This window comes from Neopsephotus bourkii, unplaced genomic scaffold (genome assembly GCF_033783945.1).
Source record: "Neopsephotus bourkii isolate Nb327-2 ecotype Australia unplaced genomic scaffold, CSIRO-AGI_Nbou_v1 NB_1663, whole genome shotgun sequence".
NCBI lineage: Eukaryota > Metazoa > Chordata > Aves > Psittaciformes > Psittacidae > Neopsephotus > Neopsephotus bourkii.
This window is the reverse complement of record NW_026902137.1, coordinates 8,211,595-8,227,569: the sequence shown is the minus strand read 5'-3', so window position 1 is coordinate 8,227,569 and position 15,975 is coordinate 8,211,595. Positions and strand designations below refer to the sequence as shown.

The 15,975-nt window shown below is 54.7% G+C and overlaps 1 protein-coding gene across 2 annotated transcripts; it reads right to left on the bottom strand.

Moving 5' to 3' along the window:
* Positions 1-4,182: 4,182 nt before the first annotated feature.
* Positions 4,183-15,176, bottom strand: R3HDML (R3H domain containing like). Of its 2 annotated transcripts, XM_061375404.1 has the most exons (6): positions 15,061-15,176; positions 6,590-6,939; positions 6,041-6,159; positions 5,403-5,535; positions 4,538-4,653; positions 4,183-4,452 (listed from the first exon to the last, which is right to left on the bottom strand). In XM_061375404.1, the coding sequence occupies exons 2-6, from the start codon at positions 6,848-6,850 to the stop codon at positions 4,326-4,328; spliced, it is 756 nt and encodes a 251-aa protein (XP_061231388.1). In that variant the 5' UTR covers positions 6,851-6,939; positions 15,061-15,176; the 3' UTR covers positions 4,183-4,325. The 2 variants fall into 2 exon arrangements, with proteins under 2 accessions (XP_061231388.1, XP_061231387.1); XM_061375403.1 differs by lacking the exon at positions 15,061-15,176 and having other exon boundaries at positions 6,590-7,108.
* Positions 15,177-15,975: the final 799 nt, after the last annotated feature.

Below are 15,975 nucleotides of genomic sequence, written 5' to 3'. Positions count from 1 at the left end.
AGCTAGTGTAAAGCTGTAATTAGATCAATTTGTCAATGAGAAATAGCTGCTTCATAGTGAAAAGTAAAAATCCTCAGAACTTGCCTCCTCTTGCATCCTTCAGCTGAAGCTGTTCCCCACATCTGACCATTTTCAACTGATTTCAAGATCGCATTTTTCAGCTGATTTCCAAAGCTGCTTTACTGAGCTGGCCCTGCTGTAACCACTGGCCCCGGGGATCCCTGGCTCTGAGACCCTTCCAATATACAAAGGAGAGGTGCTGCCTGTGCTGGGATTGAAGGAAATTGCCAGGATTGCGCCCAAGTCTCATTTGGAGAGCTAAGGTGGAGCTGGGGTCTCATCACCAACTCGCTGCCCCTTATGCCTTCTCCATGCCCTACCTTCTCACACACTCATATGCAGCCTCCCCTGGGGATTTAGCACCAGTTTGCCTGGAGGAGCCCTTCCCAGCAGAGCATCCTCCAAACCCTTTACACCAGGCACAGGTCTGATGGGAGAGAAACCAGTGCCTCCAAGGTATGGTTTAGGGGGAATGCTCCAGGCAGTCTGGGGCAGGGTTGAAGGAGCTGCAGTGAGTGGATGCCCTGCTCTGATCTCATCAATGCCACTGCTGTAAAGAGCAGGCTAGACCCACTCACTGTCCTGAGGCCAAGTGCCAGCACCCAGCTTCCCCCTTAATATAACCCTGGCTTCAATCGGATACTGAAATGCTGAAGTCCCTCATAGATGGGGAGACAGAAAAATCAGGGAGTCTTTCTATCTGTCAAAGGAAACTGAAGATGACCCCTCCAAGGCTGAAGGCTCATCTGGTGGATGTGGTGTGCACCATCAGCTGAGCCCCAGCAGTGCCCTGGGGGTGCCTGGGGCTGGCTGCACTGGCATCACTGCCTGGAGCATCCCGTTGCTTTTCAAGAGCATAATCTCCCCAGTGACCCTGGAAAGGGCTTGGCCATCACTTTGCCATCAGCCCCATGGCGCATCCGGCTGCTGTGCCCACCCTGCCACACAGCCCAGCCCCACAGCACCGCCAGGCACTGCCCAGTCCCCAGCCCTTCCTTGCCTCTATTTGGATAACTTTTTCACCCGTTTTATTTACGAGGACTCCCCTCCTTCTGCCAACACTGAGCTTCCTCCCCCTTTGGTCCGGGAGGCCCTTCTTGCTTTTCTATCCTTATTCTTTTCCTCTCTTCCCCCTTGCAAGGCCCCAGGCTCAGCCTCACGACCGGCTGGCAGGCAGTGGTCCCACGGCTTTGTTTGGCCAGGGGAGCAGATGGTGGGATGTGCAGTGACTCTCCTCCAGCCACCCTGCAGTTCCCAGCCCTGCCTGCGCCTGCCCCGTGGCTCATCACTGACCTTCAGGCTGAAATATTAGGAGAGAATCAGGATTAAACCAAAAAACCAGGACAAACCAGTGGCAATGTGTGCCTGCCTGTGCTGGAGGCCACTGATGTGCCAGGGCGGGCAAGCGGCTGCTCCCATTGGAGCCAGCTACAAGTGGGCAGAATGACTTAATCGTAAGTGATTAAAGAGCTTGTTCAGCTCCTTGCATTGCTCGCTACAGGAATGAGGTTGGGTTTGCACCCTGGGGCTTAGGGCTGGAGGTGGCACCCACAGGAGGCTGCAGCCTGGAGCAAGAGAAGGCACCACCCAGAACAGGGCCATGGGCAAAGTGCGAGGAGGTGGCCTGGGAGTCCCACAAACCCTCCTGGGACCTGGGTGAGTGTGGGCTGGTGGGGCTGTGTGGGGTCGTGACTGAGGTGTGGTAAAGGAGAAGGGGAGCAGGACATGAAAAATACAGTGAGGAGAGGCAAGGTACCAGGATGGAGAGAGATGGGGTGTGAGGAGGTGATGGAGAGCCACAAGGAAGTAGTGGAGAGCCACCAGGAAATGATGGAGAGCCACAAGGAAGTGATGGAGAGGCACAAGGAAGTGATGGAGAGCCATGAGGGCATGATGGAGAGCCACAAAGAAGTGATGGAGACCCATGAGGATGATGGAGAACCTCACAACTGTGAGACCCTGTTTACTGAGGCCTTCCTCCACATGCTGGCCATGCCCAGGGAACTGGGATCCCCAGATCTCATGGAACCAGCCCCAGCCCCTTGCTGTGCAGGTAAGCTGTAGCATGGGCACATTTGAACCCATCCTGAGGGTAACTGGTCTGGTGACAGCCTGGGCAGGGGGACCTGTCCCCTGGTGCCCATGTTTGTTGGCAGAAGGCATCTAGCACAGCCAACAAGAGCAGTGGCACGGGGCTGTCCCAGACTCGTACCTGCTGTGCCGCACAGGGAGCATGGGCACAGGTCTGGTGTGCATCTCCCTGCAGCCAGGCTCCCTGCCTGCTGCTCTGTACCCCAGACACTGGAGCTGCTGTTCATCCAGGCACTACACTGGGATCCTGCCCAGCCCCAGCAGCACTGGCACAGCCCTGGCATGCCACGGGCACCACAGCCTTTGCTCCGGGGCTGGCTGCGTGTCCTAAGGCAGCGTCACCTCCTCTCTAAACTGCTTCCTCCTGTGCTGCAAGCAAGCCCTGCAGCAGCCCCTTGCGCCAGCTCTGCTCCCTTGCGCACGTGCCTCCTTCTCTGAGCCAAGCACAGTGAAAGAGGGAAAGCACGGAGACAGATATGTATTTATACGACAGAAAGGTCAACTGGGGACCCTTTTCCTGCCTCCATCTCCAGGGACCTGAGGCGGTGAGGGCCGGGCAGCGCGGTGGGGCCGGGATGTGGGGCCGGGGGCTGCTGCCCATTCCCAGCCCCGCTTCCCGTGAGCGACGCCGGGGCGGCAGCGCGGGCGATGGGAACGCTGTACTCACCATATGGAGCCTCCATCTTAGCGCTTAGCTGGGTGCTTACATTGACCATGTCTCGCCGGCTACTGCTATGGGGACTTGGGGTGGAAAAACCCGAGGAGGTAGAGGAATAAAAAGAAATCTAAATAGATAAATAGAAATGTCTTTCACTAAGGAACGAGGTGAAGGCAGGAGGGAGCGCGGAGAGGCAGGGCGAGAAAACCTGCCTCTCCTGTTATCTTATTGATTCGCTTAATCAGGGCTAATGTGGGTGGAGATGTTAAATAGTAACCAAGCTCTTATGGAAACCAATCTGCAAGGTGCCGTTGCTGTAGCTATAGTAACTGCTGCCAAGCTAGAAACTCAAACACGGCTTTTACTGGACTCTTTCGGGGCTCCCGTTTCCCCCCGGTGTCAAGGCCAGGGCAGCTGATGGGCTGGGATTCACCCCTGGCTGCAGGGGACAGGGAAGCCAAATCCGATTCCGCAGCATCCCGGGTGCTGCCAGTTTTGTGCCATAGCCCACCCGTGATGGGAAAAGCCTGCCCATGGGCAAATGGCAAACACTGCATGGGGAGCCAGGGGCTGTGGGATGAGCTGTGGGGCTGGCACAGGCAGGGCAGAGCCTGGACAAAGCACAGGGGACAAAATGCCCCAGCCATGAGCCGGGGCTTATCCACTCCATGTGGAACCAGAGGGGTCACTTGGGGATGGGGAGTGCGGGGATGCTGCAGTGGGATGCAGGGTGGTACCCTGAGAACAGCGCCGGGGCACAGGGCAGTCACAGCTCCTTCCCATCGCTCTCTGCTTCCCAAACAGAGGGGACCTGCAGGGTTCCACAGCCACTCATGGACATCTCTGCGCCTTCCAGGACCACAGCACCAAGGAGCCCTGGGGTCTTCACAGTCCGGAATGTTCCTTGTGCTACTGGTGGTTCCATGCTGAGGCAAGCAGGGCCATGTGCAAGAGGTGTTGCTGGGATGATACCAAATATATGGGGAGTCCCAAAGGAGCGTGCATCAGAGCAGAGCAAGTAAGGAGAGGGCCGCTGGGATACTTCTCCAGCTGCTCACCTCAAGGGGAGCATACTGGTATTCACATACAGCAGCCTCTGCCTCAGCACAGGTGGAGGGCACTGGGGAAAGCCCCCCAAGCCTGCAGAGCAGGGACCACGCCAGCCAGCCCCACTCCCTTCACACACCCTCAAACCATCCCTGTCTCAGGAAACAGGGACCTGAAACCATTCCTATTTCCCACAGAGTGGAAAGTAGCCAGAAAACACAAATGCTGCTGAAACGTATGTATATGCTAATAAATGCTAAAATAGATAATATTTTATATACAAATATATAATATACAATAATATATAATATGCTAAAAATGATGATATGATCTTATAAAAGCAGTTTCCTACACTAGGGATGAAGCAGGTTGGACAGCCAGGCTGCTGGTGGGGGGTCGGTGTTATAAATAATTCTGGTTCACCCCATCCCCATTCCCAGAGGCTCCCTGTGGGGCTGCAGCCCTAGAATCAACTGACGTGGTTGGATTTGAGTCCGGTGAAGCACATGTTGTTGAAGCAGCCCCCGCCATAGGCTGGGGGGCAGGCTGAGCACGGCTGCCCCACCTTGTAGGGCACTTCTCCCTGCCAGTTGCCCCTAAAAAGAGAGGAGAGCATCACCTCTGAGCACCACCGCTGACACCAGAGCGAGGGTGCTGGGGGGGTTCCCTCTGTGCACTCACTTGAAGGCATAGTTGCAGACGAGGAGGACGGCGTGCCGCAGCGTGCTGCCCCACACACGTATGTTGGTGCATGTGCTGAGGGCACAGCCCAGGCGGCTGGAGGATGCCCACACCATCTGCACCGGGACAGAGAACAGGAGCTATCAGTGACCATCCACCCAGGCATCCAACATCCACCACCCCAGGACCACAGCGCAGGGAATTGCATCCCACCAGGGAATTGCATCCCGCCTAGCAAATTCCTTGGGTTGGATCCTGTGCCCATCACTGGCAATGCTTTGTCACCAGAGGGTCGTCTTTTGCTGTCTGTCTTCTGCCTGCAGCCCCTCTGCCCCCTGCTCACTCCAATGAGCTGCAGAGTCTGGGTCTGTTCTCTGATTTACCCAAATTAGATCCCAAAAGTCACCCCAAATCACAGCCAGCAGCTCACCCTGCACGCATATAGAGCAAACACCAGAATCTCCTCCTAAACCCTCTCCAGGCTGAATTTCTTCCTTAAGAAAGTGCCTTGCCCATTTGCAACCCAGAGTGTCCCCGAGAATCCCCATGGATGAGCTGCACAAGGATGCAGATGCTCAGGTAAGGGTTGGAGCCATGCAGAGGAGATATTTAGGGATTGGCACTGGGAAGCAGAGGGAAGTTTTCCATATCGTGCTGGCCAGGCTGCTGGTGGATGTGCCAGGGGATGAAGGAGCTGCATTCCAGGTTGCTGACACAGCTGGGTGCTGTAAAGCCGCTCCATCACAGACAGGATTCATGCCTGCACCCTTCCAGCAGGCACAGTGCAGGCTGCCAGCCCTGCTGCCAGTATTCCATCCCAGATCCCAGTTCTGCTCCCTGCACCCAGGCTGTGTGCGGCGCTCACCTGCGTGTAGTGGCTGCAGACGGAGCCGCTGCATTTGGAGGGGCAGCGGGGGTTGCACTCGCGGGGGTGTGGGAAGGAGTAGTGCTGCTTCTCCTGGTGCCAGGATTTCACCATGTTGATGACGGAGGTGGACCTGCAAAAGGTGCTGCGGGTAAGGTGGACCTCATCCCCCTCAGAGCTCATGGGCAATGGAGAGGAAGGGGAAGGCTCTGCTTTGACGAATGGGGAGAGAAGAGGGGTTTAGCATTCCTGGTGAGAAGGGGCAATGACACCCTTGTGCCAAGTCCACTTGTGGAACTGGTGGACACACAACCCTCGCTTGAGGCCCCTGAGTGCTCAGCTTCATGGTGGAGTTCCAGGACTTGCATCCCCCTGGTCCACATGTCAGGCAGGATTGATGCCATTCTCCCAGATGAGCACCTCTGGTTTCCTGTATTTACCCTTCTGCAAGAGCTGGACCCCCCATCTCCACCACGGGGGCCTTTATGTGCCCCTGGTTGCTTCTCAGTCCTGTGCAACTCCAGCTCAGAGCCTCCCTGCTCCTTGACCGAGGGGCAGCTGCTGCTCTGCTCCTCCTCCTCCAGCATCGCAGGGTGCAGGGGGTTCCCAGGAGCCTGCTCTGCCCATGGGGCACTCACCTGCCCGAGTGGATGAAGAGGTTCTGCCCCACGTATTTCATCAGCTCGGGGGGCCCGTGGTCCCACAGGCAGCGCGCAGCCCACGCCTCAGCTGCCCTGGCCAGCCGCTCGTCCCAGACCTGGCCAGGGGGAAAGGAAAAGGGCAGGCAGGGATTTTGGCTGCCCAGAGGGGGGAATAGGAGAAACGCACTCTCCTGTGCTCGGGGAGCACCCACCAGTGTCCCAAAGCCACATCAGGCTGGGAAAAGCCCAGGGGCAGCCATCCCACAGCTGGGAAGCTCCCAGATGTCCCAGCCATGGGACCAGGGGTCCTAAATCTGCCCCTGGGTGGACGCATCACCCCATTAGGACTCCATCCCTCCTGCACAGAGACTGCATGTGCCTGCCCTGCATCAGGGACATGGAACATCTCCCAGGACAGATGATAGCCACAAACCCTGACATCCCCATGTGTGGGTGCCCCATCCCTACCAGTTGGGCACCCACATCCCAGGTGAGCTCCTTGACCCCACCGAGGACCCAGAGATACCCTACTGGAGCCTGACTCACCATGTACTCCATGTTGGCAGCAGGGGGGGACACCTGCGCCCGCACTTGGTTGTGGTAGTCCAAAATCATGCTCATGTCGCGGCGGGAGAGGAACCGCTTCGGATGGCCCCGGGGGACCCCCGCGCCCCACAGCAGCCCCGCGGCTCTAACCCCGGCAGGGGACAGGGGCTCGGTGTCGTTGGGCAGCAGCCGGGAGCTGGACTCTTGTGGCATCCAGAAGCCTACGGCAGTGAGGAGCAGCGGCAAGGGGAGCGCGGTCATGCTAGCGCGGCTGGACAGATGGGCCAGTGGCTTTCTGCTCCTGCAGGGGGTAAAGGAAGATCACCGGTCCCTGCGGCCAGCACGAGGGTCTAGGAGGGAAACCAGCACAGGCACCGCTCAGGTTTGCAAACACCGCTTCCCATTTTCCTTTTTAAAATCAATCTCTTCAATAACATCTCTCAACACAGCAAATTCCCCAGCACCGGCAGGGAGATGCCTGAGGACCTGGTTTTCTTGTTGTTTCCTTTCAAGAATAAAATCAGTACAAAATCTCCCCCGTCTTTGCAGGCATTGCACAAACCTGTCAGGCAGCAATTAAATAGGATCCTGCTGAGAAACTCTCTGCAGCCTCCTGCCCTGTAACTTCCCACATGTTTGGTGTGTTGAATAAATCCCCAGCACAAATGGAAATCTCATAAAGATAAAGAAATGCAAGGCAAAATTCTTCACCAGCAACAAATTCTGACGATTTCTTCCTTCAGGGGAAGATAAATCAGTGCCAAAAGCAGAATTTGTGCCTTTCTAAAACGGTTCTAAATGAAGGGAAATGAATGAATGAAATATTCCCCTGTCTGTCAGCCGGCGTCTGCGTGGCCCTTCCCAGCATCCCTGCCAGCCTCCCCCGGAGCAGCGGGGAGGTTGTGCTCCAAACACGTACCTTGAGGACTGAGCAGAGCCCGACACCGGCACCCGGTGGGATCGTCCTTCGGGACCAACCTGCGGTGGCGGCTGCAGGAGGGGTTTAGGTTTAGCTTAGCCCCGGCGGGCAGCCCGCTGCAGAGCCCGGTGCATCCTGACTGCCCCTGGAGAGGATCATGAAGTTGGGAAGGAGCCCTGCGCTAGGGCACTTATAGACTGCCGGGTGCCTCCGCACAGGGCGGGCTGGCAGCAGCGCTGAGCCCTGCACGATGCTGGCGAGGGGGAGCGAGCAAAGCCCAGCCCACCCGTCCATCAGACAGCGAAGGGCGTTTGCTGCCGGCTGGAAGTGTAACCTGTGCTGGGACATCCACAGCTCTGTCACCTCCTCACCCCCCCCCCGGGCGGGCGCAGCAGCGCTGAGCCCTGCACGATGCTGGCGAGGGGGAGCGACAAAGCCCAGCCACGCCATCAGACAGCGAAGGGCGTTTGCTGCCGGCTGGAAGTGTAACCTGTGCTGGGACATCCACAGCTCTGTCACCTCCTCACCCCCCCGGCCGGCTGCATCTGGGCGGCAGCTACAGAAAGCGGAGGAGGGTTTTTTCCCTGGCGATGCCCAGACAAAGGTATCGCAGGGGGAAGGATCCGTTCCTCTGCTGTGCCGCCTCAGGCTTGCGCTGGTGGCCGAGGGTCTGTCCTCAGGGAGGGGAGGTGACTGCATGAGTCTGAAAGCCGCTGACAATCCTGCAGCATCAGGTGTGTTGCCTTCAGCATCCCAAGCGGTCACGGTGCCTGGGGCCAGATGAATTGTTGTTGCAGGTCACACAAAGGTGGGCCCGACAGGCTGGAGGGGCTGCTTGCAATGCCCCTCGCATCTCTTTCTCCTACCCCTGCCCTTAGTGTGAGCGGCACGTGTGAACTGCAGTGGGGCTCGCTGCCGTCATTCCCCCCACGCCATGGGGCCACAGGTAAGCAAGGTGCTTATGGGTTCACCAGGGCACAGGTGGGTTTGGAGCCAGGATTTGGCATTTTGACTGCATGAAGGGGAGCACCAAGACCAAACTCCTTTTTCTGAGCGGGCAGGAGGCACAGAGGAGGCATGAAGCTGAAACCAGCACGTGCCCAGGGAAAAGCTGTTCCTCAGAAAGGGACAGAGAGGCTGCCGGGATGGTACAGGGAGGAGAAGGCAGTCCCACGGCAGCAGCTTCTTGTCCTCACTGGTTTGACTGGGACAAGGATCCCAGGCAAACTACTCCCACCCCATGCTGCGACTGACAGCAAGTCCAGAGCCTGATCAGCTGCACCCAGCACCCCAGAGACCCACTGTGCAGCAGGAGCCAACCAGGAGCTAAGAGAGGAGCAGACCCAAGCATGGAGCAGGAATAGTGCCCAGGTGCTGAGCTGATGTGCTGTATTAACACAGCCTCACTCTATTGTGAGCCTCTGCTGAAACAATCCCCTCTGTGTGGGCACCTGCTTGCCCATAAAGCAACTCAAGATGCTGCAGCCCCCAGGGAATGGCTGAAGACATGTGCTGAGGGATATTTCCATCCACTCCCCACCTGGCGGGTGGGATGATGCTTGCGCCGGTGAGGAGACAGGGAAACCACTGCTGAGGCATCTCCGTTCTCTCTGTGGTGCCTCAGGAGGGGACCCTTAGTGCAGGAGGAAGCAGCACCCCATGAACTGCGGGGCTGAGGATGCTGTTGAGGACTGTGGCGTGCCGCGGATGCTAGCGCTGGTCAAGACAGGGTGTCAGAATAGCTGCCAGAGCCCACCAGCTTCCCAGGCTGCCCACTGTAGTGTTTAACCAGCTCAGCTTCCCCTTCCCAGCACCAGATCACCCTAACCACCAGCCACCTCTCTGCAGGTGCCAGGCAAAGCACCATCCCTGGTTTGCCAGTCCTACCAACACCCCTAGTTCAAGTTCACATAAACTGAGGTGAGCACCAGCTCCAGGGCTGGCAGCTGGACAGCTCTTTGTACTGCACCGGGACAGCACATGCCAGGGCTGCCTCCTCCATTCAACCCCAGGTATCAAATCTCTCATTAGTAAGGCTGGTAAAGGCAGTTTTGTTCCCAGCGGATTAGAAAGGCAGATGGGGACACACAGCAGCAATCGTAACTGGGCAGACTGGGGACGTGGTTTGGGCAGACTGGGAGAAGCAGCCACACACGGAGATGGGGAGGGCACTGGGGCTGTGTTACGGAGAATTTGGGGAGGGGGTTTGCCAAAGCGGTCACCCAGCACCATGAACTGCACAGCTTTGCATCTGAGCTTGGCTTGGAGTGCTTGTTTCCCTGAGCAGAGCAAACCCACTGCAGCTCCCACTGCCACGTAGCAGCCGAGCCCCCAGCCCCTGCGTGGGGACCAGGCAAGGGTTTTGTCCTGGGTGCAGGTTGAAAGCACTGCTTAATCAGCACTCCGTGGGACAATCTGAATTCCAGGAACTGAAGGGAGCTTGTATCCCTGTAATACCCTGCAGCCAGACTGGCCCAGCTGCCAAAGCACAGCGAGCCAAGAATCTGCACACGCATTCAGCTGGATGCATAATGATTCTGTAAGCAGCGGCTGGCCAATTCTCGTTTTAATGAGCATCAGGGATAAAAAGAGATAAATCACTGCGCTCACAGTGCTCTCCTGGCAGACACACCTACTGGTGCTTTTAGAACCAACGGACACAGCAGCTTGCTCCAGAATAAGCCAGAATGGGACTTGCAGGATTTCTCTGTCATGTTTGTTTCTTCTGTCTCTTGGCTTCTGGCATCACCCACCAGCCATGGTTCAAGGCTGCACATGGTAACAGGAGCAGGGCTTTGACCTTTGCTGTGGTCCCTGAGCATCCCTATAGCTGGAGGTAGTCAATGTGGCTTTCCATAGCAGAATCCTTCTCTGTACTGTGGTAAAATAAAAGAGAAGAAAAGCCCTGTTTGAACAAAACTGTTTTTCCCAGGTAATGCACAAACTCTGTTGCTCCAGTAAAATATTGCCCCCTTATGAACCAGCAGAAAGGATCGTTTTCCAGCTTTGTGGAAGCTTTCCCCAGGTCCTTCCCCAAACACCACCAACAGCTTCAGCCGCCCTGCTGCCCACCCTGCCAGGGAAGGAAAGTTGGGCTTTTGACATCCTTCTGCATTTCTAGAGCCCTGTAGAGGTCCAACACATCCAGAGCTTGGTTTCTCCTCATGCTTCCTGGAAGGAGATCTTCCTTCTGACTCAGAGATCAGAAGATTTGATCTCCCCATCTTGTGATGCAAGAAAACCCAGCCTGAACTCCTGTACAGTTATCAGTGATGTCCCTGCAGTGAAGCACACCACTGAGCTGCAACCCAACTGAGATCAGTCTTGAAGACTGGGGACTTCAGAGTCCTCCTCCTCACTAATTCGGACCAGCTCCCTGTAAATGTTGCATCCCTTTCTGAATCAAGCTGAGCCTTGGAGGAAGAGGTCTGGAAAAGTCAAATCCTACTCTCAAGAGGTAAACCTGCTTTTGTGGCATGAAGTAAAAGCTGCTTGTTTTGGGGTATTAACTAAGGTGTCCCTCGAGGCTGATGGGGGATCCTACATGGTCTCTGTGGTCAATAGGTGGGTGTCAGCCCTCACACCTCTCTTCCCATTGCCCCTGTCACTGTCGGAGCTGTGGTCCCCACCAGCAGCCCTACAAGGCAGCTGTGAAGACCTCTGGCTCCAGTCAGCACCAAGATATAATTGGAGCCTTTGAGAGGCCAGAAATGTTTCTGCCAGCTCTAGAAATAAATGCCTCTGAAGTCGAGTGCTGCGGACGGGAGCTTCACATGAAGGTTCTTCACTGTAAGTTTAAGGGCTAAGTTTAGAAATCCACTTAATGACTCGAATCCAGAGCGTGGTTCATTTGATGTTTGCTAACAGTTCATTTCTCAGCTGTGGGTGAATGATGGTCTCACTGCACTCTGCTGACGTGAGAGGATCCAACGGGTCAATGGAAAGAAGGGCCCATCTCACTGTGGGTCAGCTGATACTGACGCAGAACCAAACCTGGGAACCAAGCATCAGCTGTGACCTCCTTGCCAAATGCACCCAGGATCAGCAGTGGGAAACCCATAGGTTCCCCACCCCATGGGGCAAAACCAGCCTGCACAAAAGGCATCATCTGAGGCAAGCATCCCATACAGTAAGCACAATGGTCAGGAGATGATGCAGCTCTGGCAAAAGGCTGGATCAGCTGCAGGTCAGGGGCTAGTGGATCACAGCCCCGAAGCCCAGACCTGGTGAAGTGAAGTCAGGACACTGTGGCAGCCTTACCATGTAATTTTCTTGCTTGGATGGGTTTGTACTGCAGGCTGAGTGCAGCCCCTGTGACTTCACTTCATTCCTTTCTACCAAGACCAAAACTGAGACAGAAACTGAGCACCTGGCCCTGGTTCACAGGGAGGTTTTCATGGCTGCACTGGGAGGTCTTGCTCTTGTTGCTCCTCTTCTCATGTGCCCAGGGCCCCACTGTGACACCAGCAAACACCCTCCAACCATCCCCACCAGTGAGCAGCTCACTGTCTCCCATGGATTTGCTACAGAAAATATCCTGACCTTGCAGGATTATGCAGATTCCAATCAAACCTTGGAAGGTCTGAGCGCATGATCTGCAGCTTAACTGAACACACCCAAAACAGGATTCTCCCCACTTCCTTGGTGTGGAGACGCGCTTCCCAAGGTCATTTCTCCCTCAGAGGCTGACATTTGAGTCCCTGAAAACCCTGGAACTGGGACACCTCATCTGAAGGTAAGTCTCTGGTCTGAGGGTGCTCTGAGTGCTGGCAGCTCACTGAGCCCGCACTCCCCAGCATCCACCCTTTCAAGTACAGAGGGAGCTGGATGAGGGATCCTGCAGCTCATTGGCATCTCTTTCCATCACTGGGGCAGCGGCACAGAGGTCTGACAGCGGCTTGTGCTGACATGTCCATAGTACTGTGACCTTGCCCATGTGCCACTAATGTTGGGGAGAAAACAGCAGCGAGGTTAGGTACACCCATATCTGGAGTACACACCCCATGGGGACCTGTGTTTGTGGTGGCCAATAAGGACCTGATAAGGTTCATGCTGCCTCATCCTCCCTGCTGCTGCTAGTGAGATTTAACTGGCCCGAACAGGCAAGCACAGTACAATCCAGCCTTCATCCTGCTGACAGATGTGGTGGTGCCAGCACCCGCAGAGGCACCTGGCAGGTCAAGGCGGATGCTCAGTGAAGGAAAGGGCAGAGCCCATCTGCCCCATGGCCGGTGTCTTGGAGGAGAGCAAACATGGAGCTCGCCAGACTGCTGTTGCTTTTGGCACAGCCCTTTCCCTGCTCTGCTTCCCCAGCAGACACTGAGTGCGGTTTTACCCCACTGTCCTGTCTGCTGCCAGTGTGCTGCTTCCAAACTGAGCCTGCCAGGGCGGTCAGGCCCCTGCACCCAGCTTTGCCTGCCTTGAAAAGAGGGGAGGTGAGAGCCATGCAGAGCACCATGGCCAAGGCACTGGGATGGGTGCACCCCTGGAGCATCTTCCCACCACACATCCCAGAGCCAAGGGGAAAGGCACCCTCAAGTGATGCACAGAGTTCCCAGCTGGACCCTGTTACAGCCTCAGCACATCTGTGTTTGTCAACATCCAGCTGTGGGTTCCTGGCTGAGAGAGAAGGAGGGTGGCATTGCCCCAGGGGCCATGTGTGAACACTGGTGGGTGCTGGGTCAGGTTTAGGCAGGTGTCAGCTGTTTCTAGTTTTTCCCTTCCCTTTCTCTTATTTTAGCTGGTATTTTCATGCTGTGCTGATAGGAGAGATGAAGCCTGGGAGCACTGCTGGGTGGTTTGGTGGCTGGGGTTAGCTGCCGGCTGCCTGCATCTCCCCCTCCATCAGCTGCTGCAGTACAGACTCCACAGACAGAGTGGTCCACCAAAGCCCTCTTTCCAAACCCAACACCTTAAACCCCTGCAAGTGGGTTGGGGGAATGTCAGAAACTAGAACTTGATAAGTTCATGGAAGTGTTCCATGATGGTATGTATTCCAGCACAGGTGGCTTACAATGCCCACCATTAAACCTGTGGGACCAGGTGGGAGATGCAATGTGCTCTCAAGCTCTGTGAACAGCTGATGCCCATCTGGGATAGCTGAGATGAATGCAGTGCCTATAAAGCTACAGCAGCAGTATTGAAAGCAGGGCTGGTTTTCTCCCCAGACAAGAAAAGGATCTTCCTCTTTGGGTGTTCCAGTGGTGGAAAGGATGAGACATCTCCATGAGTTCATGGACCATGCTAAGGGGAAAACCTCCAGATCTCCTCAGTGCAGTGATTGGTGTCTCGAAGTGGTTCAGTAACTCAACAAGCCTCCCCTCTGTGCCTGCCAGACCCCTCCAGCTGTCTCACACAGATGACTGTTGAGGTGATGATGAGGGTTGATTGACTGACAAATATTTACCTGTTTCTCTGGGTTTACAGAAACCTCACTCCAGCCCTGGCTTTGAAGTGGAGTTCAAAGCCCCAGCAATGCTGATGTCTTGTAGGGAGAGGGCTCTCGTTGGAGTGCAGAAACACTGCTCTACAAGGAGAGGAACCACATCCACTGTCCTCCCTGGGGGGCACCGCGCACAACACTGGCATCTTCCACCATTTCACAGGGTCCTGCTTGTCTCCATACACCAAGGTAAGATCTATTTTGCCAACTGTTTGGAGCCTACATTAAACAAACAGCCAGTAGAAAGGCCTTTCTCCAGCAAAGTGGCAGAACATGCTTCCCATGTGGTTTCTTCCTAGCCTCTGAACAGTGCCAACAGGGATGGGGCTGAGTTGCACATCTGTGGTGAGCTCATATTTAAAAAACCTAGCTTGGTCAAACTGTACAGATGAACACTTGTGAAAAGAATCCTGTTTCTGTAAGTGAAGTGGCCAATGCTCAGATTTAGTTAAAGCATTAGGATTTGCCTTTAGTTTCATTTGTAATCAAACTTAAAGCTAGAGGGGGGAATAAGAATGTTGTTTATTCTCAGGACAGCAGGAGCACAACCTTCACCACCCACCTCCTCCCCAGGCTGTCGGTGACACCCTCCTGTGCACTGTTAACCACCTTCTGTACAGTCCTTTCACTTGGCAAGGCTCAGACTGGATTGCTATAGTCTGTAAGATTTTCTGTTCCAGGCAGACCACAACGTGCTTCTGGTCTGGTCCATTTCCTGATGGGAAACTGAGCCAGACTATGATGAACCAGTGATGGTCCTGACAATAAAATACCATGAGATGCCTTGGAGAAGGTGCAGAAGATCCCTAGCAAAGGCTTCAGGCTTAATCTGCAGTTTGGGAGCATTTAAATCTAAGGGGAGTTGTTCTTCTATACCTGGTGGGACCCCATGAGAACACACAACAAAGCAAGCGCTCCCAAACTCCTGGAGAAACTAAATGGAAGAGGGTTGTTCTTTTTTTGCTGTCTGGGAGAAAGGGTGATAAACCAGAGCCCAGGCACCAGGACTGGGCTTCCCCATGAGGCAAATTCATCTCTTCACTTCCCGAGCCCTGGGGATGGCTGACGTGGGCATTGCTCAGCACATTTCACACTGACACATCCTCTCACCTTGCTGTCTTCCTGCCCATCTTGGCCTTCAGATGCCACCAGAGGTTGAAGACCACCCCGATGAATTCCACAGCTTGGGGCATCCTTGTTTCTCCTGGTGAAGGCTGAGATGCAGGGCAGCCTGGTGGTGAGAGAGCACAGCACGGCGGGCAGGAGGCGTTGAGCTTCATGAGCACAGGAAATGCACAGGTAAAAACCTGAACACATTACTTACACCAAAGCTAATTTATTATATTAAACATCCACATTCACACTGTGACAATCCTGAATGCAGCGGGTGTTCAGCAAACCCTTTGAACATCTTCTGTAATTATTACTTTTTATCTACAGAGCGTTTCAATAGTCATTATGGTCAGGGCAAATCCAAATCATGTTTCCAGCCAACACTTGTATAATTAACCAAGCTGGTAAAGCACAGATTGGATATTATGTATGCATGTTTTTTTAGTTTTACAGTCAATATCTGTAATTATACATTTGACTGAAACAGCCACAGCTCATGTTATGTGGCTGGCTCTACCGGTTACCCAGTCAAGAAACCAGCACTATTAACTGTAGCCCCTGCAACTAATCAACACAAGGTCACTTCCAAATTTCACACCTGAATATATATGACTGATTCTTTCCTGCAAATACACGAGCTAAAAACGCACCAGTGAAGTCTGAAAAGTTCATATTTCTGAACTTGAATGAGTAAGCACAGACCATTTCCTTCCCATATTTGACCAGTTCCAATAAACAGTCCTTTCTTCACCTAAGGACACGTAATATTTTGGTATGGTAGCTCAAGGGCCACCCAGCAAAGGGTTTCGTGGAAATCGTTGTTGTGACTTCTGCATGAGGTTTAATCTATCATTAATAATCATCACGGAAGGGAATAAATGGAAACAACACTTTTAGCACCTGGCTAACAGG